General features: G+C 45.8%; 1 protein-coding gene across 1 annotated transcript in view; it reads left to right on the top strand.

The window, feature by feature from the left end:
* Positions 1-24,203, top strand: part of LOC138663262 (zinc finger protein 420-like) — an 81,179-nt gene extending 56,976 nt beyond the window's left edge. Inside the window, exons 6-11 of the mRNA XM_069749435.1 lie at positions 14,346-14,495; positions 14,625-14,804; positions 14,887-15,010; positions 15,094-15,191; positions 15,390-15,480; positions 22,037-24,203. Of these exons, the coding sequence (XP_069605536.1) occupies positions 14,346-14,495; positions 14,625-14,804; positions 14,887-15,010; positions 15,094-15,191; positions 15,390-15,480; positions 22,037-23,982 (2,589 nt within the window). The 3' untranslated portion in view covers positions 23,983-24,203. The remainder of the gene's footprint in view (positions 1-14,345; positions 14,496-14,624; positions 14,805-14,886; positions 15,011-15,093; positions 15,192-15,389; positions 15,481-22,036) is intronic.
* The last annotated feature ends 1,242 nt before the right edge of the window (positions 24,204-25,445 follow it).

Here is a 25,445-nt window from a genome sequence, read left to right as displayed (position 1 = left end):
GCCACCGGATAGACAGCTCTCTTCTCCACTCTCACAGCTTCTGCAGAATCAGATGCTTCAGCAGCTGCTGAAGCAGATGTGGATGCAGCAGCTGCTGAAGTGGATGTGGATTCAGCAGAAGCTGTGGGAATGGATGGAGAGATGATCCCTCCCACTCCAGAGGAACTGCCTGCTCCATCCTCAGTGTCGCTTTCATCCACATCAGCTGCTGACATGTTTCCTTCCGTCCTGTGGGGGGGGAAAAAGATCATTAATCAAAATTTTCTAGGCTGATATATATAAATAATTTTGTGGAGTGGATTGTAAATTACCTTCGCATTGTCCGGCTGGTGACAATGAATTGGAGCTCTTCGCTAAAGGGAAAGGTTTTTTTGCTCGGCGACGAGCCACTCTTAGCACAGTCATTTATAAACTTTGTGAATCTGTCCCTGATGGAGTGCCACCGTTGCCTCACATCTTTATCTACAAAAAAAAGGTTCCAAAAAAGAACAACAATTTTTTTAGAGATCTAAACAAATTATATTTTTAATAAAATCAAGGTTTGCTAAATAAATGTAATTATAATTACCAATTTGCTGTTGTGTTTCCCCTGGATACTTGTCCCATTCCGGGAACATGTCTCGTACAATTTTGGTCCATGCGAGTTCCTGATAATATTTGTCTTTATATGATTCATCAGAAGGGTCCCACAGGGCCGGATAATCACGAACCTACAATGAATACAATAGTGTCATTTCATAATCTATAGAACGACCAACTAATGTTACAGAAATGGTTTTAAAAAGTTGGAATATATTAAAGTAACCCCTAAATGAACCCAAGGACAAACTAAAAACACAAACACCAATAAAAACGTTCGTGTGCAGTTGTTTTAAAACTAGCTCTGGCGCCGTCAATCCTGAGCGGCCCGTGCGCCAATCATCAAAATAAAGTAAAAAACCCACTATAAACTGAAATAGGGTAGGGTTATGGGTAGGGATCATAACCCTAACCCTAAAAGGGACCCTACCCCTAACCCTAAAGGGATCCTAACCCTAACCCTAAAGGGATCCTAACCCTACCCCTAACCCTGAAGGGATCCTAACCCTGAAGGGATCCTAACCCTAGCCCTAACCCTACCCCTAACCCTAAAGGGATCCTAACCCTAAAATGGACCCTACCCCTACCCCTAAAGGGATCCTACCCCTAACCCTAAAGGGATCCTAACCCTACCCCTAACCCTAAAGGGATCCTAACCCTACCCCTAAAGGGATCCTAACCCTACCCCTAAAGGGATCCTAACCCTAACCCTAAAGGGATCCTACCCCTAACCCTAGCCTGTTCCCAGGCTATGAATATTAACCCACAGCTGTCTGCATAGCCTTTCTGGCACTAAAATATAGGGGGCCCCGAAAAAATAAAAGTGTTGGGGTCCCCCTATATTTTTAGTCCAGAAAGGCTAGGCAGACAGCCGTGGGCCAATATTTGAGGCCCAGGAAGGGGTTAAAATACCCCTGGCTGTTCCCAGGCCATGAATACAAGCCCACAGCTGTCTGCGTAGCCTTTCTGGCACTAAAATATAGGGGGCCCCGAAAAAAAAAGTGTTGGGGTCCCTCTATATTTTTAGGCCAGAAAGGCTACGCAGTCAGCCGTGGGCTTATATTCATAGCCTTGGAAAGGGGCCATGGATATTTGCCCCCCCCGGCTACAAATGTAAGCCCGCAGTCGCCCCAGAAAAGGCGCATCAAAAAGATGCGCCAATTCCGGCACTTAGCCCCTCTCTTCCCACTCCCGTGTAGCGGTGGGATATGGGGTAATGAGGGGTTAATGCCACCTTGCTATTGTAAGGTGGCATTAAGCCCGGTTAATAATGGAGAGGCGTCAATAAGACGCCTATCCATTATTAATCCAATGAAAGGGTTAAAAAACACACACACTAGAAAAAAAATATTTTAATGAAATAAAGACACACACTTTTTGACCATATTTTATTGTACGCTCAATCCGTCCTGAAGACCCTCGACCTGAAAAAGATGCAAAATAAAAAAACAAATTCATACTCCCTGGCCCTGTCCGCAGAAATCCATCGAGGGTCCCACGAAGATCTGCCATGGAGAACAGACACATCCAGAAATATGTCTGCTCTCCATGGCTGCAGCAACACACTGACAGGAGCCATAGTTCCTGTCGGTGTGTCACTGCGCATGCGCGAGCGAGTTTACCGGCGGTCATTGACCCCAGGCACTCTCGCTTAACGGCAGTGCAGCGTGGGAAAGTTCAACGCAGCTGTACTGCCGTTAACCGAGATGCCGGAGCCATTGAACTCCGGAACAGTACGCGATACACTGCCAGGAGCTTCGCTCCTGGCAGTGTATCGCCGGAGAGCAGCCGATCGGCGTGGGACACTCGTTTAAGGATTCTGCGGACAGGGAGTATGAATTTGATTTTTTATTTTGGGATTTTTTCTAGGGGATCGAGGGCTTCGCCTACCAGTGTGCTGTTGGTGAGTATATACTCTGTGTTATATGTTGTATGTACTGTGTGTCATGTATGTGTATTGTGTGTGTTTTGTGTTACTTTACAATTGTGCTAAGTCGCCGGACACAGGGACAACTATCCCATCCTAATACCGGATGGGAGTAGTAGTCCCATACGGCGACTTAGCACAATGGTGGCACTATCGTCGCATGGGGACACACACACACACACACATATACATACATACCAAATCTATCAAACGGCCGACATCGATCCCCATGTGACGGTATGCCTCCATGATGACAGTCTCTTCGGGGTACAGGACCACACTCAGCCCACGCACTTCCGCGCACCAACTTCCTCCCGCTTCCCCGCACTTCCTGTAGCAGCGGTTTCTCCACCCATAACCGCAATAAAACCCGCAGATATATTTTTGATCTGCGGGTTTTACTGCGGGTTTGACCTCACAATGGAGGTCTATGGGTGCAGAACCGCTGCAGTTCCACACAAAGAAGTGACATGGTCCTTCTTTTTTACCGCAGCTATTCAGCGCGGCTTTTTTAGTGAATTTCCGCAATGTGTGCACAGCGGTTCCTGTTTTCCATAGGGCAACATTGTACTGTACCCTGCATGGAAAACAGCTGCGGACCCGCAGCGGCAAAATTGCGGCGGTTCCGCAGTAAAAAACGCATTGTGTGAACATGGCCTAAAAGGTAACTTATTGGACGCTGCCTCTGGCCCGGCCTAATAGACCTTCGTACATTGCAGCCCAGACATCATTATTAGGCATGTAAGTATCGTAGTAACTAGGCCGCCCCATACTATCGAGTACTTGGGGGCAGAGGGGCATTCAGCCAGACTCTCACACCTTAGATGCCATGTTTGCTTTTGGCAGCAATAAGTGGTTAAACTGCCAGGGTTTTTGTTGCAGCCACTCTGTACCATCCCTGCAGTGAACATCTATGTTCTGGTGCCCGAAATACTTAATTTTTTTTAAACAATTGTTTATTGTGTGAAAAAATAAAATGTGTTTTCTGCTTTTTCCATGTATTTTTCTTTTTACAAGAATTGTTGGAGCCAATTTTCTTTAGAAGAATTTTAATATGTGTTTATTTTCTGGTGTTTTTCTTGTAATATAGGAAAGCCTAATGACAGAAATAAACCCCATAAAACACTGTACATGGAGACATTGGGATCAGATAATTTCTGTCCGCGGTGTTTGTGGAAAAAAAAGCTTTTCTAAAGGCCTCAAACTTCTGTGTGTGAATCAGACATGAGATCTAAAGTGTGTAGCATGGCTAATGGGTGTGTAGTCGACGGGAGGTATGTGTCACATAGGTGGCTTGTCGCTGTGATGTAGCCCGGAGTGTTTTCTTTATTGCACATAACCATGTATATACAGTTAGGGCCAGAAATATTTGGACAGTGACACAAGTTTTGTTATTTTAGCTGTTTACAAAAACATGTTCAGAAATACAATTATATATATAATATGGGCTGAAAGTGCACACTCCCAGCTGCAATATGATAGTTTCCACATCCAAATCGGAGTAAGGGTTTAGGAATCATAGCTCTGTAATGCATAGCGTCCTCTTTTTCAAGGGACCAAAAGTAATTGGACAATGGACTCTAAGGGCTGCAATTAACTCTGAAGGCGTCTCCCTCGTTAACCTGTAATCAATGAAGTAGTTAAAAGGTCAGGGGTGGATTCCAGGTGTGTGGTTTTGCATTTGGAAGCTGTTGCTGTGAGCAGACAACATGCGGTCAAAGGAACTCTCAATTGAGGTGAAGCAGAACATCCTGAGGCTGAAAAAAAAGAAAAAATCCATCAGAGAGATAGCAGACATGCTTGGAGTAGCAAAATCAACAGCTGGGTACATTCTGAGAAAAAAGGAATTGACTGGTGAGCATGGGAACTCAAAAAGGCCTGGGCGTCCACGGATGACAACAGTGGTGGATGATCGCCGCATACTTAATTTGGTGAAAAAGAACCCATTCACAACATCAACTGAAGTCCAGAACACTCTCAGTGAAGTAGGTGTATCTGTCTCTAAGTCAACAGTAAAGGGAAGACTCCATGACAGTAAATACAAAGGGTTCACATCTAGATGCAAACCATTCATCAATAACAAAAATAGACAGGCCAGAGTTAAATTTGCAGAAAAACACCTCAAGAAGCCAGCTTAGTTCTGGAAAAGCATTCTATGGACAGATGAGACAAAGATCAACCTGTACCAGAATGATGGGAAGAAAAAAGTTTGGAGAAGAAAGGGAACGGCACATGATCCAAGGCACACCACATCCTCTGTAAAACATGGTGGAGGCAACGTGATGGCATGGGCATGCATGGCTTTCAATGGCACTGGGTCACTTGTGTTTATTGATGACATAAGAGCAGACAAGAGTAGCCGGATGAATTCTGAAGTGTACCGGGATATACTTTCAGCCCAGATTCAGCCAAATGCTGCAAAGTTGATTGGACGGCGCTTCATAGTACAGATGGACAATGACCCCAAGCATACAGCCAAAGCTACCCAGGAGTTCATGAGTGCCAAAAAGTGGAACATTCTGCAATGGCCAAGTCAATCTCCAGATCTAAACCCAATTGAGCATGCATTTCACTTGCTCAAATCCAGACTTAAGACGGAAAGACCCACAAACAAGCAAGACCTGAAGGCTGCGGCTGTAAAGGCCTGGCAAAAGCATTAAGAAGGAGGAAACCCAGCGTTTGGTGATGTCCATGGGTTCCAGACTTAAGGCAGTGATTGCCTCCAAAGGATTTGCAACAAAATATTGAAAATAAAAATATTTTGTTTGGGTTATGTTTATTTGTCCAATTACTTTTGACCTCCTAAAATGTGGAGTGTTTGTAAAGAAATGTGTACAATTCCTACATTTTCTATCAGATAATTTTGTTCAACCCTTCAAATTAAACGTTACAATCTGCACTTGAATTCTGTTGTAGAGGTTTCATTTCAAATCCAATGTGGTGGCATGCAGAGCCCAACTCGCGAAAATTGTGTCACTGTCCAAATATTTCTGGCCCTAACTGTATATATATATATATATATATATATATATATATATATATATATATACTAGCTATTGAACCCGTTCTACGCCCGGGTGGCTAGCATCTATATTGGTATATGGTCTCCATCCTGGTATGTGCTGCTCCATCCTGCGTCCCCATCCTGTCATGAGCTGCTCCATCCTGCATCCCCATCCTGTCATGTGCTGCACCCATCCTGCGTCCCCATCCTGTCATGTGCTGCACCCATCCTGCGTCCCCATCCTGACATGTGCTGCACCCATCCTGCGCCCCCATTCTGACATGTGCTGCTCCATCCTGCGTCCCCATCCTGTCATGTGCTGCACCCATCCTGCGTCCCCATTCTGACATGTGCTGCTCCCATCCTGCACCTCCATTCTGACATGTGCTGCTCCATCCTGCGTCCCCATCCTGTCATGAGCTGCTCCATCCTGTGTCCCCATCCTGTCATGTGCTGCACCCATCCTGCGTCCCCATCCTGACATGTACTGCACCCATCCTACACCCCCATTCTGACATGTGCTGCTCCCATCCTGCACCCCCATTCTGACATGTTCTGCACCCATCCTGCGCCTCCATTCTGACATGTTCTGCACCCATCTTGCGCCCCCATTCTGTCATGTGCTGCACCCATCCTGCGCCCCCATTCTGACATGTGCTGCTCCATCCTGCGTCCCCATCCTGTCATGTGCTGCACCCATCCTGCGTCCCCATTCTGACATGTGCTGCTCCCATCCTGCACCTCCATTCTGACATGTGCTGCTCCATCCTGCGTCCCCATCCTGTCATGAGCTGCTCCATCCTGTGTCCCCATCCTGTCATGTGCTGCACCCATCCTGCGTCCCCATCCTGACATGTGCTGCACCCATCCTACACCCCCATTCTGACATGTGCTGCTCCCATCCTGCACCCCCATTCTGACATGTGCTGCTCCATCCTGCGTCCCCATCCTGTCATGTGGTGCACCCATCCTGCGCCCCCATCCTGCCATGTGTTGCACCCATCTTGCGCCCCCATTCTGTCATGTGTTGCACCCATTCTGCGCCCCCATTCTGTCATGTGCTGCTTCCATCCTGCACCCCCATTGTGACATGTGCTGCTCCCTGTTATGGCTGGCAATCAGGCAACACAGCGTGCAGTAATCAGCGCACATACAGAGATCTGGCAATAACCAAAAACAATAGGACGAGCTCTGAGACGTGGAATCTCTGTAGACTGCAGTACCTGATCTATCCTCACACAACTATAAGCAGCAGTGGATTGCGCCTAACAACTACCTATGCAACTCGGCACTGCCTGAGGAGCTGACTAGCCTGAAGATAGAAATACAAGCCTGACTTACCTCAGAGAAATACCCCAAAGGAATAGGCAGCCCCCCACATATAATGACTGTTAGCAAGATGAAAAGACAAACGTAGGAATGAAATAGATTCAGCAAAGTGAGGCCCGATATTCTAGACAGAGCGAGGATAGCAAAGAGAACTATGCAGTCTACAAAAAACCCTAAAACGAAAACCACGCAAAGGGGCAAAAAGACCCACCGTGCCGAACTAACAGCACGGCGGTGCACCCCTCTGCTTCTCAGAGCTTCCAGCAAAAGACAATAGCAAGCTGGACAGAAAAAAACAGAAAACAAACTAGAAGCACTTATCTAGCAGAGCAGCAGGCCCAAGGAAAGATGCAGTAGCTCAGATCCAACACTGGAACATTGACAAGGAGCAAGGAAGACAGACTCAGGTGGAGCTAAATAGCAAGGCAGCCAACGAGCTCACCAAAACACCTGAGGGAGGAAGCCCAGAGACTGCAATACCACTTGTGACCACAGAAATGAACTCAGCCACAGAATTCACAACAGTACCCCCCCCTTGAGGAGGGGTCACCGAACCCTCACCAGAACCCCCAGGCCGACCAGGATGAGCCACATGAAAGGCACGAACAAGATCTGGGGCATGGACATCAGAGGCAAAAACCCAGGAATTATCTTCCTGAGCATAACCCTTCCATTTGACCAGATACTGGAGTTTCCGTCTAGAGACACGAGAATCCAAAATCTTCTCCACAATATACTCCAATTCCCCCTCCACCAAAACAGGGGCAGGAGGCTCCACAGATGGAACCATAGGTGCCACGTATCTCCTCAACAACGACCTATGGAATACATTATGTATGGAAAAGGAGTCTGGGAGGGTCAGACGAAAAGACACCGGATTGAGAATCTCAGAAATCCTATACGGACCAATAAAACGAGGTTTAAATTTAGGAGAGGAAACCTTCATAGGAATATGACGAGAAGATAACCAAACCAAATCCCCAACACGAAGTCGGGGTCCCACACGGCGTCTGCGATTAGCGAAAAGCTGAGCCTTCTCCTGGGACAAGGTCACATTGTCCACTACCTGAGTCCAGATCTGCTGCAACCTGTCCACCACAGAATCCACACCAGGACAGTCCGAAGACTCAACCTGTCCTGAAGAGAAACGAGGATGGAACCCAGAATTGCAGAAAAATGGAGAGACCAAGGTAGCCGAGCTGGCCCGATTATTAAGGGCGAACTCAGCCAACGGCAAAAATGACACCCAATCATCCTGGTCAGCGGAAACAAAACATCTCAGATATGTTTCCAAGGTCTGATTGGTTCGTTCGGTCTGGCCATTAGTCTGAGGATGGAAGGCCGAGGAGAAAGATAGGTCAATGCCCATCCTACCACAAAAGGCTCGCCAGAACCTCGAGACAAACTGGGAACCTCTGTCAGAAACAATATTCTCAGGAATGCCATGTAAACGAACCACATGCTGGAAGAACAAAGGCACCAAATCAGAGGAGGAAGGCAATTTAACCAAGGGCACCAGATGGACCATTTTAGAAAAGCGATCACAGACCACCCAAATGACCGACATTTTTTGAGAAACGGGAAGGTCAGAAATGAAATCCATCGAAATATGTGTCCAAGGCCTCTTCGGGACCGGCAAGGGCAAAAGCAACCCACTGGCACGTGAACAGCAGGGCTTAGCCCTAGCACAAATTCCACAGGACTACACAAAAGCACGCACATCCCGTGACAGAGATGGCCACCAGAAGGATCTAGCAACCAACTCCCTGGTACCAAAGATTCCTGGATGACCGGCCAGCACCGAACAATGAAGTTCAGAGATAACTTTACTAGTCCACCTATCAGGGACGAACAGTTTCTCGGCCGGACAACGATCAGGTTTATTAGCCTGAAATTTCTGCAACACTCTCCGCAAATCAGGGGAGATGGCAGACACAATGACTCCTTCCTTGAGGATACTCGCCGGCTCAGATAACCCCGGAGAGTCGGGCACAAAACTCCTAGACAGAGCATCCGCCTTCACATTTTTAGAGCCCGGAAGGTATGAAATCACAAAATCAAAACGAGCAAAAAATAACGACCAACGGGCCTGTCTAGGATTCAAGCGCTTGGCAGACTCGAGATAAGTCAAGTTCTTATGATCAGTCAATACCACCACGCGATGCTTAGCACCCTCAAGCCAATGACGCCACTCCTCGAATGCCCACTTCATGGCCAGCAACTCTCGGTTGCCCACATCATAATTACGCTCAGCAGCAGAAAATTTCCTGGAAAAGAAAGCACATGGTTTGAACACTGAGCAATCAGAACCTCTCTGTGACAAAACCGCCCCTGCACCAATCTCAGAAGCATCAACCTCGACCTGGAACGGAAGAGAAACATCAGGTTGACACAACACAGGGGCACAGCAAAAACGATGCTTCAACTCCTGAAAAGCTTCCACGGCAGCAGAAGACCAATTAACCAAATCAGCACCCTTCTTGGTCAAATCGGTCAATGGTCTGGCAATGCTAGAAAAATTACAGATGAAGCGACGATAAAAATTAGCAAAGCCCAGGAATTTCTGCAGACTTTTTAGAGATGTCGGCTGAGTCCAATCCTGGATGGCCTGAACCTTAACCGGATCCATCTCGATAGTAGAAGGGGAAAAGATGAACCCCAAAAATGAAACTTTCTGCACACCGAAGAGACACTTTGATCCCTTCACGAACAAGGAATTAGCACGCAGTACCTGGAAAACCATTCTGACTTGCTTCACATGAGACTCCCAATCATCTGAGAAGATCAAAATGTCATCCAAGTAAACAATCAAGAATTTATCCAGATACTCACGGAAAATGTCATGCATAAAAGACTGAAAAACAGATGGAGCATTGGCAAGTCCGAACGGCATCACCAGATACTCAAAATGACCCTCGGGCGTATTAAATGCCGTTTTCCATTCATCTCCCTGCCTGATTCTCACCAGATTATACGCACCACGAAGATCAATCTTAGTAAACCAACTAGCCCCCTTAATCCGAGCAAACAAGTCAGAAATCAATGGCAAGGGATACTGAAACTTAACAGTGATCTTATTAAGAAGGCGGTAATCAATACACGGTCTTAGCGAACCATCCTTCTTGGCTACAAAAAAGAACCCTGCTCCCAATGGTGACGACGATGGGCGAATATGTCCCTTCTCCAGGGACTCCTTCACATAACTGCGCATAGCGGTGTGTTCAGGTACGGACAAATTAAATAAACGACCCTTAGGGAATTTACTACCAGGAATCAAATCGATAGCACAATCACAATTCCTATGCGGAGGTAGGGCATCAGACTTGGACTCTTCAAATACATCCTGAAAGTCCGACAAGAACTCTGGGATGTCAGAAGGAATGGATGACGAAATAGACAAAAATGGAACATCACCATGTACTCCCTGACAACCCCAGCTGGTTACCGACATAGAGTTCCAATCCAATACTGGATTATGGGTTTGTAGCCATGGCAACCCCAACACGACCACATCATGCAAATTATGCAGTACCAGAAAGCGAATAACTTCCTGATGTGCAGGAGCCATGCACATGGTCAGCTGGGCCCAGTACTGAGGCTTATTCTTGGCCAAAGGTGTAGCATCAATTCCTCTCAACGGAATAGGACACCGCAAAGGCTCCAAGAAAAATCCACAACGTTTAGCATAATCCAAATCCATCAGATTCAGGGCAGCGCCTGAATCCACAAACGCCATGACAGAATACGATGACAAAGAGCACATTAAGGTAATGGACAAAAGGAATTTGGACTGTACAGTACCAATAACGGCAGAGCTATCGAACCGCCTAGTGCGTTTAGGACAATTAGAAATAGCATGAGTAGAATCACCACAATAGAAACACAGTCTGTTCAGACGTCTGTGTTCTTGCCGTTCTACTTTAGTCATAGTCCTGTCGCACTGCATAGGCTCAGGTTTACTCTCAGGCAGTACCGCCAGATGGTGCACAGATTTACGCTCGCGCAAGCGACGACCGATCTGAATGGCCAAGGACATAGACTCATTCAAACCAGCAGGCATAGGAAATCCCACCATTACATCCTTAAGAGCTTCAGAGAGACCCTTTCTGAACAAAGCCGCTAGTGCAGATTCATTCCACAGAGTGAGTACTGACCATTTCCTAAATTTCTGACAATATACTTCTACATCATCCTGACCCTGGCATAAAGCCAGCAGATTTTTCTCAGCCTGATCCACTGAATTAGGCTCATCGTAAAGCAATCCGAGCGCCAGGAAAAATGCATCAACATTACTCAATGCAGAATCTCCTGGTGCAAGAGAAAACGCCCAGTCCTGTGGGTCGCCGCGCAATAAAGAAATAATAATCAAAACCTGTTGAATAGGATTACCAGAAGAATGAGGTTTCAAGGCCAAAAATAGCTTACAATTATTTCTGAAGCTCAGGAACTTAGTTCTGTCACCAAAAAACAAATCAGGAATCGGAATTCTTGGTTCTAGCATCGATTTCTGATCAATAGTATCTTGAATCTTTTGTACATTTACAACGAGATTATCCATTGAGGAGCACAGAGCCTGAATATCCATGTCCACAGCTGTGTCCTGAAGCACTCTAATGTCTAGGGGAAAAAAAAGACTGAAGACAGAGCTAAGAAAAAAAAATGATGTCAGGATTTCTTTTTTCCCTCTATTGGAAATCATTGGTGAGGCTCCTTGTACTGTTATGGCTGGCAATCAGGCAACACAGCGTGCAGTAATCAGCGCACATACAGAGATCTGGCAATAACCAAAAACAATAGGACGAGCTCTGAGACGTGGAATCTCTGTAGACTGCAGTACCTGATCTATCCTCACACAACTATAAGCAGCAGTGGATTGCGCCTAACAACTACCTATGCAACTCGGCACTGCCTGAGGAGCTGACTAGCCTGAAGATAGAAATACAAGCCTGACTTACCTCAGAGAAATACCCCAAAGGAATAGGCAGCCCCCCACATATAATGACTGTTAGCAAGATGAAAAGACAAACGTAGGAATGAAATAGATTCAGCAAAGTGAGGCCCGATATTCTAGACAGAGCGAGGATAGCAAAGAGAACTATGCAGTCTACAAAAAACCCTAAAACGAAAACCACGCAAAGGGGCAAAAAGACCCACCGTGCCGAACTAACAGCACGGCGGTGCACCCCTCTGCTTCTCAGAGCTTCCAGCAAAAGACAATAGCAAGCTGGACAGAAAAAAACAGAAAACAAACTAGAAGCACTTATCTAGCAGAGCAGCAGGCCCAAGGAAAGATGCAGTAGCTCAGATCCAACACTGGAACATTGACAAGGAGCAAGGAAGACAGACTCAGGTGGAGCTAAATAGCAAGGCAGCCAACGAGCTCACCAAAACACCTGAGGGAGGAAGCCCAGAGACTGCAATACCACTTGTGACCACAGAAATGAACTCAGCCACAGAATTCACAACAGCTCCCATCCTGCACCCCCATTCTGACATGTTCTGCACTCATCCTGCGCCTCCATTCTGACATGTTCTGCACCCATCTTGCGCCCCCATTCTGTCATGTGTTGCACCCATCCTGCGCCCCCATTCTGTCATGTGCTGCTCCCATCCTGCACCCCCATTCTGACATGTGCTGCTCCATCCTGCGTCCCCATCCTGTCATGTGGTGCACCCATCCTGCGCCCCCATCCTGCCATGTGTTGCTCCCATCCTGTCATGTGCTGCTCCCATCCTGTGCCCCCGTTCTTTCATGTGCTGCTCCCATCCTGCGCCCCTGTTCTGTCATGTGCTGCTCCCATCCTGCGCCTGTTCTGTCATGTGCTGCTGCCATCCTGAGCCCCCGTTCTGTCATGTGCTGCTCCCATCCTGCGCCCCCGTTCTGTCATGTGCTGCTCCCATCCTGCGCCCCCGTTCTGTCATGTGCTGCTCCCATCCTGCGCCCCCGTTCTGTCATGTGCTGCTCCCATCGTGCGCCCCCGTTCTGTCATGTGCTGCACCCATCCTGCGCCCCACTTCTGTCATGTGCTGCTGCCATCCTGCGCCCGTTCTGTCATGTGCTGCTACCATCCTGCGCCCGTTCTGTCATGTGCTGCTGCCATCCTGCGCCCGTTCTGTCATGTGCTGCTCCCATCCTGCGCCCCCGTTCTGTCATGTGCTGCTCCCATCCTGCGCCACCATTGTATTATATGCCCCCCATAAGGTGCTCCATTATATATGCCCCATATGCTGCTGCCATATATATATAAAAAAAAAAATACCATACTCCCCTATCGTCGCTGAGTGCTGGGGGCCTGAGCAGGCGGGGACACCGGCGCGCTGTGGGGGTCAGGTGCCGGTATCACCGCTAGCTCAGACCCCCCAGCACTTGCTATACTCACCTGTCTGTCCCGTTCCAGCGCTGCGCGCCGCCATCTTCCCGCTCCTCTGGCTGTGACTGTTCAGTCAGAGGGCGGCGCCGGCGCGCATTAAGCGCGTCATCGCGCCCTCTGAACTGGGAACATCACAGCAGAGAACCCGGGAGACGGAGCCGCACGCAGCGCTGGAACGGGAAAGGTGAATATACTCACCTTCCTGGCGGTCCCTGCTATACGGTGGAGATCGCGGTGTGCATTCAGTGTTTACGCATACCGCGATCTCCTGGGAGCGTCACTCTGTGAGGCCCAGACTGCGCCGGCGCTTGCGCCGTCTATAAAGGCTTCGGACAGAGTGACGCTCCCAGCATTATATCATAGATGTGTGTTTCAGGACCTGTGGTGATGTCAAACCACATGTCTAATCATGTGATGGGTTCCTGGGTGTGGCTAGCTCCATATAAGACAGGCTAATGCTTTACACAGGAGATATTTGTGGAGGTGAAACCCTCCTGAGTGTGTTAAGGCTCCAGGACTGAGCCTGAAGGACTGGACACTTGCTTTTCTTTCCCTGAGCCAAAGGCTATTTGCTTTCTGTTATTTTGCCATGTGGTTTATGAAGCAATAAACCCGGTGAACTTTTAAAGGAACGTGCCTCCTGAGTGTCAGCCGTCGCACCTGAGTGAGTGAAATCCCTACAAGTGATAGAAAATTACAGTGCGGGGAAGATGGGAAACCTTCATATAGACGGCCGGTGGTGATGGAGTCAGTGACGGACTCCGGACAAATATGTTTCTAGAGCCTTAGTAGAAGATCAAGATGTCGTCCTCATCATGAAATAGTTATTTCTCCTGTCACGTGTAATGAATATCTCCTGCAGTATTGCTAATGCCGATTCCAGTGTCGGTAAATGAGACGAGAATTAGCGTTATGGAAGATGAGTCTATGAGAAACGTATTCAGCTGCCGACTCCGAGGAAGAAACTGCTTGTTGTCTGTGGCCTAAAATATATAGGTTTTATTAGTAGATGTAAAGAAGGTAATTAAATACTGTAAAATAATAAATCTCCTCATATGTTTCCCTTATTATCTCCAGTAATTGTATTATTACACAGGAGTTTTATGCTGTTACATCGGCTCATCTTCTCATTCAGGTCTCTACAATATCGGATCCTCTCAGTGAACATCTTCTATATAAGAGAATTTTTCTGAATCGCCCATCAAAGATGGATATGGACAGAGACAAGATGGCGGAGAGGATATTACACCTCACCCTAGAGATCCTCTTCCGTCTTACTGGAGAGGTGAGAGATTCTGATGACGTCACATTACATCATTCTTATCTATGGGAATGACAGATGGACAGAACTGGAGAGGTGAGGACTCTGGAAATGTCTGTAGTGAGATTTATTAATGTGTCTCTCCATAACCAGGATTACACAGTAGAGAAGAAGACCACTAGTGAACGCTGTCAGGACCCTGTGTCTGAGGGATGGGGAAGACCCCTGAGCCCAATCACGAGGCCTCCACCTCACCCCCTGATACATGAGGACATCAATGACCAGAAGTTCCTAGAACACATCTACAAGATGATTGAGCTGCTGACTGGAGAGGTGACACTGCTGGGAATGCTGGGACATTATACAGTAACGCTATGAAGGGATCAGGGGATGACGGTATCATTGTATGTGTCAGGTTCCTATAAGGTATCAGGATGTCGCTGTCTATTTCTCCATGGAGGAGTGGGAGTATTTAGAAGGACACAAAGATCTGTTTAAGGACATCATGATGGAGGTTCCCCAGCCCCTCACATCACCAGGTAATAGACAGGACTAAATACACACGGCCTATAATTATCTGTATGTAAAGAATGAATTTAGTCCCTGTATGTGTTTAATCCAGATCTATCCAGTAAGAGGACAACACCAGAGAGATGTCCCCGTCCTCTTCTTCCACAGGACTGTAAACAAGAAGATCCCAATGTTCCTCAGGATCATCAGGTAGATGGAGAGAAGGTGTCATGAGATCTCCCCTATGATGTGTAGACAGCTGTGAAGGTCTTGTGCTCAATCTTGTTTTATCCCCCAGTATTATATGTTTCATACTTGTGTAATGTGAACAGTGTAGATGGCAGGATTAGAGCTGATCATAAATGTGACTTCTCCATCTGTCTGTGACTTTTACAATATTTGTTTCAGGGTGAAGATCTGACCCGTTTTAATACTACAGAGACATATGTGAAGGGTGATGAGCGGTGTAAAGAAGAGATTCCTACATATGACTACCCAGGTGAGTAGTAATCACTAAATGCTGAGAAGTCACAGATTCTTCTCCACCACCGGCTGTGGCTGCTTTATCAGTGGTGTAGTCCGGCCGTATCACAATCGTGCGATCACCATTTGGCCTCCCGACCACAACATTCTCCTCCACCAAAAAATGTTCAAATTACTTTGGGTATTGAAAGCAATTTTCTATAGAATTTACCACCTGGATGATCCACCTACCCCCTGGGATTAGAAGACACTGACCTTACCTGCCCAGATCTGTAAACAACAAAGTCAAGACAGCGCCCGTAGAATATGCTGATAAGTTAGAATATCACTTGAAGAATTATATTATGATGGGTCTGTAAGAGAAAACAGAGGGTAATGATGCTGTTGGCTTCCTAGATCCCTGATATCTTATTGGATGAATCTACCTTCTCTCCCTTCTGTGCTGCTGAATGTGCTCATATGGTCCCTACAAGACCAGGTCCAGTCTTTCTGGGCAAACTTTGCTTTTATGATCGACAACATTAAATGTGCAGTGAGGCCAAGTGTGAATTTCTGTACAATGACAGCAGAGTTTCCCTTTATCCTGACTTTTAAATTTCTTTTAAAACCTTCTAACTTCAAACAGGATTGTGATCAACTACAGGAAAATCATTATACCTGTGCCATGATATATCTCTAATCTGTGCACGGCTGCTGGCTGTAATATACCGTATTTTCCGGCGTATAAGACGACTTTTTAACCCCTGAAAATCTTCTTAAAAGTCGGGGGTCGTCTTATACGCCGGGTATCTATGGTGGGTGGGGGGGGAGTGGTCCCGATGACGGAGGGGGCGTCTCACAGGGAAGTGTGAGTGGAGTATGCCCCATTACCTCACATTGTAGCTGCAGCGTCAACGTGGGGTGCTGGGGAGCGGCGGCGGCTGTTCCTCTTTATGCCGCGTGGGTGCTGTGGGGCGGCGGTTCCTCTTCCTGCAGCGTCGGGGCTCTGTGCTGTGGGGCGGCAGCGTCGGCGTATCTTCAGGGAGAGTCAGTCGGGGCTCCTCCGGCATCTCCTGAAAGCCCGGAGGCGCCGGCAGCTCCATTGCTGCGATGCGGTGGCCTCCGGGAAAATGGCCGCTGGGGGCGGCGCAGGCTCAGATTCAGATCTCGTCCCGAGATCTCGGGAGACGAGATCTGAATCTGAGCCTGCGCAGCCCCCAGCGGCCATTTTCCCGGAGGCCACCGCATCGCAGCAATGGAGTTGCCGGCGCCTCCGGGCTTTCAGGAGATGCCGGAGGAGCCCCGACTGACTCTCCCTGAAGATACGCCGACGCTGCTGCCGCCCCACAGCACAGAGCCCCGACGCTGTACCAAGAGGAACCGCCGCCCCACAGCACCCATGCGGCACAAAGGAGCAGCCGCCGCCGCTCCCCAGCACCCCACGCTGACGCTGCAGCTATAATATGAGGTAATGGGGCATACTCACACTTCCCTGTGAGACGCCCCCTCCGTCATCGGGACCACTCCCCCCCCCAAAAAAAAGGCACATTAGTCACCTTCCGTATAAGATGACATACGGCGTATAAGAAGACCCCCGACTTTTTTAAGATTTTATATTTTAACTGGAAAAGTTGGGGGCCGTCTTATACGCCCAGTCGTCTTATACGCCGGAAAATACGGTACATTTATTCACACCTGCAGGAGATGTGTTGACATTGCTCGAGCCCTGGTTTCATGGATTCACTCCACGTCCTAAATGACATTATGTGTTCGATCCTAAGGAGTTTACCTTACTGCACAATCTCTCCTGAAATGGGAGCGCTAATACTTTCTCTACTCTTCTGGTCAAGACTCACAGTAGCTCCAGTGGTCCACCATAAATGAGTGCAACTCTCGTATAGTGTTGGAGTTCTCCCCTCGTACATACGTTGTTGTTGGGGATGTAACATACTTTTTTATTCTTTGTGTTTTTTTTACCTCTTCATTCTGTATGATAGTTTGATTGTGGTGGGATCGGCCTGCCTCACTTATGTGAGTGTGTAACTGATAGTCTTAAAAAAGCTCTCCATCGCCTCTTCCAAATGCCGAAGATCTAAATTTAAAGTGAACCTGTCAGCTGGATTGTGCACAGTAACCTACAGACAGTGTCAGGTCAGCGCCGTTATACTGATCACAGGTAATATAGAAAATGTTCAGCACAGCCGAAGGGAGGAGGTGCACGGTCATAGGTTCCCAAGCCTCAATGTGTAAATAACAAGTGACTGGCACACTCCGGACATGTTGTGATGCAAAATAGGGGGTTTATTATACATACAGTAAACACAAACGTTTCGGTCGTAACTGGACCTTCATCAGTGTGCTAGATTACTAGTATGTTGGAGGAGCCCCACAAGTTAGAACTAAGATGCATCGGAAGCCTGAAGCTATATAGAATTCAGGTTGTAGAAGCCGTACATAGACGCAGGGGAGTATGTCCCAGGTGGCGCTATCAGAGGAAAGCCTGAAGCTATATAGATCCCAGGTTGTGAGCCTGCACTTGCAGTGGACACTGCGTGCTCCCTCCATTCATCAGGCTGATAGCGTGCACTTCCCTCTTAGCCCTTAACAGCGGTGACACCGCGTGGCTTCATATTTACTGGATAGTGTCACCTGTGACACACTACCCTGCATCAGCAAATTGCTTCTACAACCTGGGATCTATATAGCTTCAGGCTTTCCTCTGATAGCGCCACCTGGGACATACTCCCCTGCGTCTATGTACTGCTTCTACAACCTGAATTCTATATAGCTTCAGGCTTCCGATGCATCTTAGTTCTAACTTGTGGGGCTCCTCCAACATACTAGTAATCTAGCACACTGATGAAGGTCCAGTTACGACCGAAACGTTTGTGTTTACTGTATGTATAATAAACCCCCTATTTTGCATCACAACATGTCCGGAGTGTGCCAGTCACTTGTTAGTTATACTGATCACATTGATACTTGGTGATGAAATCCATCTTGTGGTTGTTGTTTAATCTTTGTTTGTAGTTTTCAGCTAATGAGATTCTCGGGCTGTGAGGTGGGGCTGTGGGTGTGGCTGGGGCTGTGGGCGGAGCTGGGGCTGTGTGCAGGGCTTTATGTTGTACTCTGATTACATATTCATCTGTATTGGCTTATGACAGGTCACTGATCCCTCAGTGACCTGCCCTCTATTTTACATAATGCATATAATAGTGTTGATATTATTGTTTTTGCCTATAATATTGTGGCTATTTTGAGGCTTAGAAAAAAAAATAACATCCAGCAAAATGACACCAAAGGCTCCTGTCCAGTAGCATCTATCTCTTACTTATAGATGCTACTGCGCAGGCGCTGCCATCGCCGGTGACATTTTGCTGGATTGGTTTATAGAACCCCTGTAGCTTCTCAACAGCCTTTGAGCCGCTACAGGTATGTGCATATGTTGCAGAATTGCATGTGAAATTTTCTGCGCAGATTCTGCATCTCTTGGCAGAAAGCACAGGTAAAAATCCGCACGGATTTGATGCGGATTTTCACGTGTTTTTTTATTCGGATTTGTATGCGTTTTTGAAAGCTACATTAAGAAAAAAAAAAGAATTGTGATGTCATTTCTTGTCCAACCTCTTCATTTACATACTCCATTGAACAATAATCTTTACAAACACAGAAAGAAAGAGATAGATAGATAGATAGATAGATAGATAGATAGATAGATAGATACATAGATTGATAGATGGATAATAGATAGATCCATAGATAGATCTATAGATAGATAGTACCAAGCCCGATGTTTAGGAATAATCATAATAAAGTAATACATAAAAAAGTGAAATAAAGACACACACAAAATTTGCGTTAGGCCGGGGTCCCACTTGCGAGAAACTCGCAAGAGTCTCGGACCTTATTACCCGGCACTGCCGCTGGCACTCGGGACTGGAGTGGTAAGTTGCATAGAAATACATGCAGCCGTACACTCCGGTCCCGAGTGCCGGCGGCAGTGCCGAGTATTCATGCGAGAGACTCGTGCGAGTTTCTCACAAGTGTGACCCCGGTCTTAAATGCAATATATGTTTAATTTATAAAATAAAAATTGCGTGGGCTCCCCTCGCAATTTTCTGCACCATAGAGGGAAAGCCAGTGACTAGGGACCGATGTTCATAGCCTGGGAAGGAGTTAATACCCATGAATCTTCCCAGGTTATGAATATCAGCTCGCAGCTGTATATTTAGTTTTTACTGGATATTAAAATAGGGGCTCCCCCCAAAAAAAACTACATGGGGTCCCCCTATAATTAATAGCCAGAAATGGCTATGCAGACAGCTGCGGGCTGATATTCGTAGCCTAGGAAGGGGTCATAGGTGTTGCCCCCTCCCCGGCAACAAACACCAGCTCACAGGCGCCCCAGAAATGGTGCATCTATAAGATGCGCCAATTCCGGCACTTAGCCTCTCTTCCCACTCCCCTGTAGCGGTGGCATATGGGGTAGTAGTTGGGGGTTGATACCACCTTTGAATTGTAAGGTGACATCAAGCCGGCTTAGTAATGGAGAGGCGTCAATAAGATACCTATCCATTACTAAAGCTATAGTTGTTAATGGGTTAAATAAACAAAGACACCGCCAGACACAGCCAGAAAAAAGTATTTTAATGAACTAAAACACTACACAGTTTTGCCATCTTTATTGTTCTGCCAATCCATGCGACGCCCTCGGTCTCCTGCAAAAAAATAAAAAATAATAAACCAACACAAATACTCCCTGGTCCGATGCAGTCCATTTTAATAACGACTGTCCCACGACGATCTCCCCTATAGAGGGTTCACATCAGCAGATGTGACATCACTATAGGCCTCCAGTAACACACAGACAGGAGACAACGGCTCCTGCAGTGCAACACTAAGAGGTTACCTGAGTTCAGGCTCTCACTTTACGGCAACGCTGCATGAGAATTTCCCCACGCAGCGGTGCCGCAAGTGACAGTATGAACTATACTGAACTCACGGTGGAGGGATATAGTGCAGAGGATTACCTCCTCTCACTGTATCACCGGAGCTGGATGATGGTACTACTACTGTCCCATTATCAAGCCTACAACCTGCAGTAACCACCGATCGAAAAAAAAAAAAAAGAATCCTTGAGAATTATTTTTTATTCATTATTTGAAAAATAATGAATAAAAAATAATTCTCAAGGATTCTTTTTTTTTTTTTTTCTTTCCACTGTTATCTCTTTGATTTCACAGACTCTTGTGAAACTACCACCAAACAAAACAATCCAATCCAATCCACCCATGGCTCAATGGTTCAAAACATCAGTAGCAGGGTCCTGACAAAGAATAAATGTTTTAACACTGTAGGTTCTAGCACTCGCCCAGCTTGTAAAAGTTATTCATTTGCTCAACTGCTCTTTTTAATGTTTTTTTTGTATTTAGATTTTTACATGTATGAGCAATGGTTTTAAGTGCTTTACTCAATTATATTTTATGATTGTTTTGTGTGTTTTATGATGTACATATATGTTTGAATATGTGTTTAAGTCAGATTCCCCACCCAATGGGTGTGGTGTTTTTTTGCTTGTGTGTGTGTTTTGTTTTTTTTTCTTTGAAAGGAGGCGTCTCCATGTGCCTTCTTTTGCTATAAATACAAGACCCTGTATGTGTATGTGTATAGATTGTCCTGAGGAAGTGGTGTGATCACCACGAAACGCGTAGAAATAAAGTCTATTCTCTATTACTTCTATTTGGACTGGTACATTATCCTGACAGGCGAGCAGCGCAGTCTGATGCCCCATTCTATTCATCTAGCCAAAGATTATCCAGCTTCCTGTCACTGTAGCAGGCGTAGCCAGATGGGACTAGTAGTCCGATCGGAAGATGCCTGCCCACACAAAGCCACACACACACACACACACACACAGCCATACACACACAGACATGCACATCTTCTCCGCCCACACTCTTCCCCCTCCTGATCTGCAGTGCTTCTCACAGGCACATCCGCAGATCTTTTTTAAACCTGCGATATTGCTGCGGATTGGCCTGACACAATGGAAGTTAATGGGTGCAGAAACGCTGGAAATCCGCAAAAATAATTGACATGCTGTGGGAAAAAAACTGCATTTCCATACATTTTTTCCACAGCTTGTGCACAACAAATGTCAATTTCACATTGACTAATATTGCTTGTGCACTACACTGTGGATTTGATGCAATTCCGCGCGTCCAAAAACTCTGCTGATCCACATCAAAATCCGCAACGTGTGCACATAGCCTAATGTTTTTCCATTGACAGATGATGGACCTGTTTGGACTTGTTTTTTGGGAGATGAGAATTGGTATTATTTTCGCCTACATAACATTGATTGGTTTCTTTTTATTCTATATCTGGGAGGCAGAATGAACAAACAGTTGAACCCCACACACTACTGGTTCATCTAATAAGGTTTTCTATTAGACTGTGAACTGTCATTGTCTTGGTAAATAAAGTTTTTTTTACATAGCTTGCCATTTTTATGGACAGTTTAATTAGAAATGTTCAAAAATATAAAACTCAAGGATATTTTATTAAAAAATAATTGTTTTTTATCTTGGCAGATGACTGTACCAGGAGATCAGAAGGACAGCTGACATCTTCAATTTTTAAATATGATGATCTTGAGATCCTACAAGATACAACTGAAGTGAATGCTATTACTCCAGTTATAACATCATCCATTCACAGCAAAGATCTGTCAGCTGATCCTTTGAAACAGATCAGGTCTTCTGATTTATTACCGACTACTAAGGAAAATCAAAGTCACAAAAGAGGCATTAAAAAACAAACTGCTCCTAAAGCAAAGAAGTCATTTTCATGTTCAGAATGTGGGAAATGTTTTAACCAGAAAGGGCATCTTGATACCCACCGGAGAACTCACACAGGGGAGAAGCCTTTTTCATGTTCAGAATGTGGGAAATGTTTTAACACGAAGGTGCATCTTGATTACCACCAGAGAACTCACACAGGGGAGAAGCCTTTTTCCTGTTCAGAATGTGGGAAATGTTTTAACCGGAAAGATGTTCTTGTTACACACCAGAGAACTCACACAGGGGAGAAGCCTTTTTCATGTTCAGAATGTGGGAAATGTTTTAACACGAAAGCGCATCTTGATTACCATCAGAAATCTCACACAGGGGAGAAGCCTTTTTCCTGTTCAGAATGTGAGAAATGTTTTAACCGGAAAGAGGTTCTTGTTAAACACAAGAGAACTCACACAGGGGCCAGACCTTTTTCATGTTCAGAATGTGGGAAATGTTTTAACACGAAAGCGTATCTTGATTACCACCAGAGAACTCACACAGGGGAGAAGCCTTTTTCATGTTCAGAATGTGGGAAATGTTTTAAATGGAAATCAGATTTGGTTAGGCACCTGAGAACTCACACGGGGGAGAAGCCTTTTTCATGTTCAGAATGTGGGAAATGTTTTAACACGAAAACGCATCTTGATTACCACCAGAGAACTCACACAGGGGAGAAGCCTTTTTCCTGTTCAGAATGTGGGAAATGTTTTAAATGGAAATCAGATTTGGTTAAGCACCAGAGAACTCACACGGGGGAGAAGCCTTTTTCCTGTTCAGAATGTGGGAAATGTTTTAACACGAAAACGCATCTTGATTACCACCAGAGAACTCACACAGGGGAGAAGCCTTTTTCCTGTTCAGAATGTGGGAAATGTTTTAACCGGAAAGAGGTTCTTGTTAAACACCAGAGAACTCACACAGGGAAGAAGCCTTTTTCATGTTCAGAATGTGGGAAATGTTTTAACACAAAAGCATATCTTGATTACCACCAGAGAACTCACACAGGGGAGAAGCCTTTTTCATGTTCAGAATGTGGGAAATGTTTTAAATGGAAATCATATTTGGTTAGGCACCTGAGAACTCACACGGGGGAGAAGCCTTTTTCATGTTCAGAATGTGGGAAATGTTTTAACACGAAAACGCATCTTGATTACCACCAGAGAACTCACACAGGGGAGAAGCCTTTTTCCTGTTCAGAATGTGGGAAATGTTTTAACCGGAAAGAGGTCCTTGTTAGACACCAGAGAACTCACACAGGGGAGAAGCCTTTTTCATGTTCAGAATGTGGGAAATGTTTTAAATGGAAATCAGATTTGGTTAAGCACCAGAGAACTCACACGGGGGAGAAGCTTTTTTCCTGTTCAGAATGTGAGAAATATTTTAACCAGAAAGTGCTTCTTGTTAGACATCAGAGCAGTCACACAGGGGAGAAGCCTTTTTCCTGTTCAGAATGTGGGAAATGTTTTAACTATAATTCGAATCTTGTTAAGCACCAGAGAACTCACACAAGGGAGAAGCCTATTTCCTGTTCAGAATGTGGGAAATGTTTTAACTGTAATTCGAATCTTGTTAAGCACCAGAGAACTCACACAAGGGAGAAGTCTTTTTCCTGTTCAGAATGTGGGAAATGTTTTAATCGGAAAGAGCATCTTACTAGACATCAGAGCAGTCACACAGGGGAGAAGCCTTTTTCCTGTTCATAATGTGGGAAATGTTTTAATCGGAAAGAGCATCTTACTAGACATCAGAGCAGTCACACGGAGGAGAAGCCTTTTTCCTGTTCAGAATGTGGGAAATGTTTTAACCTGAAAGAGCGTCTTATTAGACATCAGAGCAGTCACACAGAGGAGATGCCTTTTTGATTTACTTAATGTGGGAAATATTTTACTTGGAAATCAACTGTTAATAAACATCAGAGATATCACATAGGGGAGAAGCCATTTTTATGTTCATAATGTTGGAATAGTTTTAACCAAAATTGGATCTTCTTAAAGGGGTTGTCTCATGTCATTCCTCATGTTTGCTGACAAAAGGATAAAACTAAACTTTATTAATTCCAAATGTAAAACTATTATAATTCACCCCCTGATGGTTAGTCAGAAGGTGACTAATAGAAAAAACATGTACCCCACATTTCAGTATATAGGGTGAGGTGAGGTATACACACTCACTCTCAAAGCCTCTCACTTCTATGGGTTTCATCGTCCTCACCAAAGACGACTCATCAGGAGACTTTATTTAATATTGACCTATTTTCAAGCCAGACTAGATGGGGAAAAACAACTAAAATCGTGTATCATGTTATCCAAAACAGTCAGAAAACTAGCCATGTATAGGCAGATCGCAGACGTCAAACTATATACTTCGTAAGTTTATAAGCCACTCCAGTGGCGGTAAGTCAGGAATAGAAAGTATGTGAAAATACAATATAATTATTGTTTTTTTATTTGTTTGGTATTGTAACAGCTGTCTATTAGTAGTGCAGGCTAGGGTTGAGCGACTTTTAGTTTTTTAGGGTCGAGTCGAGTGAAATCAGCCGATTATCGCGAAAAGTCGGGGATCGACCGAAACACGAAACCCAATGCAAGTCAATGGGAGAGCATAGTCGGCAGTGAGTGGAGGCCAGGAAAACATGTACAGTGCCCATTTTAATGGCAAAAACATACATTCTTGTTACTGAAGCTTGTCAATCTTAATTTACCTTATAATAATAGTAAGGCATTGGAAATTGGGGGTCATATGGTTAAAGTTGTGGGGGGGTAGGGCTGGTTCAAGGATTTAGTGGGCCCAGGAAATCTGGACCACGTCACGGCAGTGGAGCAGGGAGAGGTAAGTATTTCAACTTTGCAAGTGCTGTGACCCGGAGCAAGCAGGGGGGGCCCACTCATTGGCACTGGCACAGGGCCCCTCAAAGTACGGTGGTGTGTTTGCACGGCGGGGGCGCCTCCCACCGGCAGCGACACTTTTGCGTACTATGAGGGCCCCCCCGCCACACCTGATGAAGGAACCTGCACTTTCATCTGCACCTTCCTCTTTGTCCCCGTATAAGGTGTTATGGTATGCGGGAAGGGTAACCTGACTTTCAGCAGGGTCACAATCTTGCTGTGTAGCGTGCACGGGGAATGTTGCGTTATGGGTCAATGTACCAGCAGACTCATCTATCACT

The sequence above is a fragment of the Ranitomeya imitator genome, chromosome 2, assembly GCF_032444005.1.
Source record: "Ranitomeya imitator isolate aRanImi1 chromosome 2, aRanImi1.pri, whole genome shotgun sequence".
In the NCBI taxonomy this organism is placed as follows: Eukaryota; Metazoa; Chordata; class Amphibia; order Anura; family Dendrobatidae; genus Ranitomeya; species Ranitomeya imitator.
The sequence above is the reverse complement of the archived record's forward strand: the minus strand, read 5'-3'. Positions and strand labels throughout refer to the sequence as shown.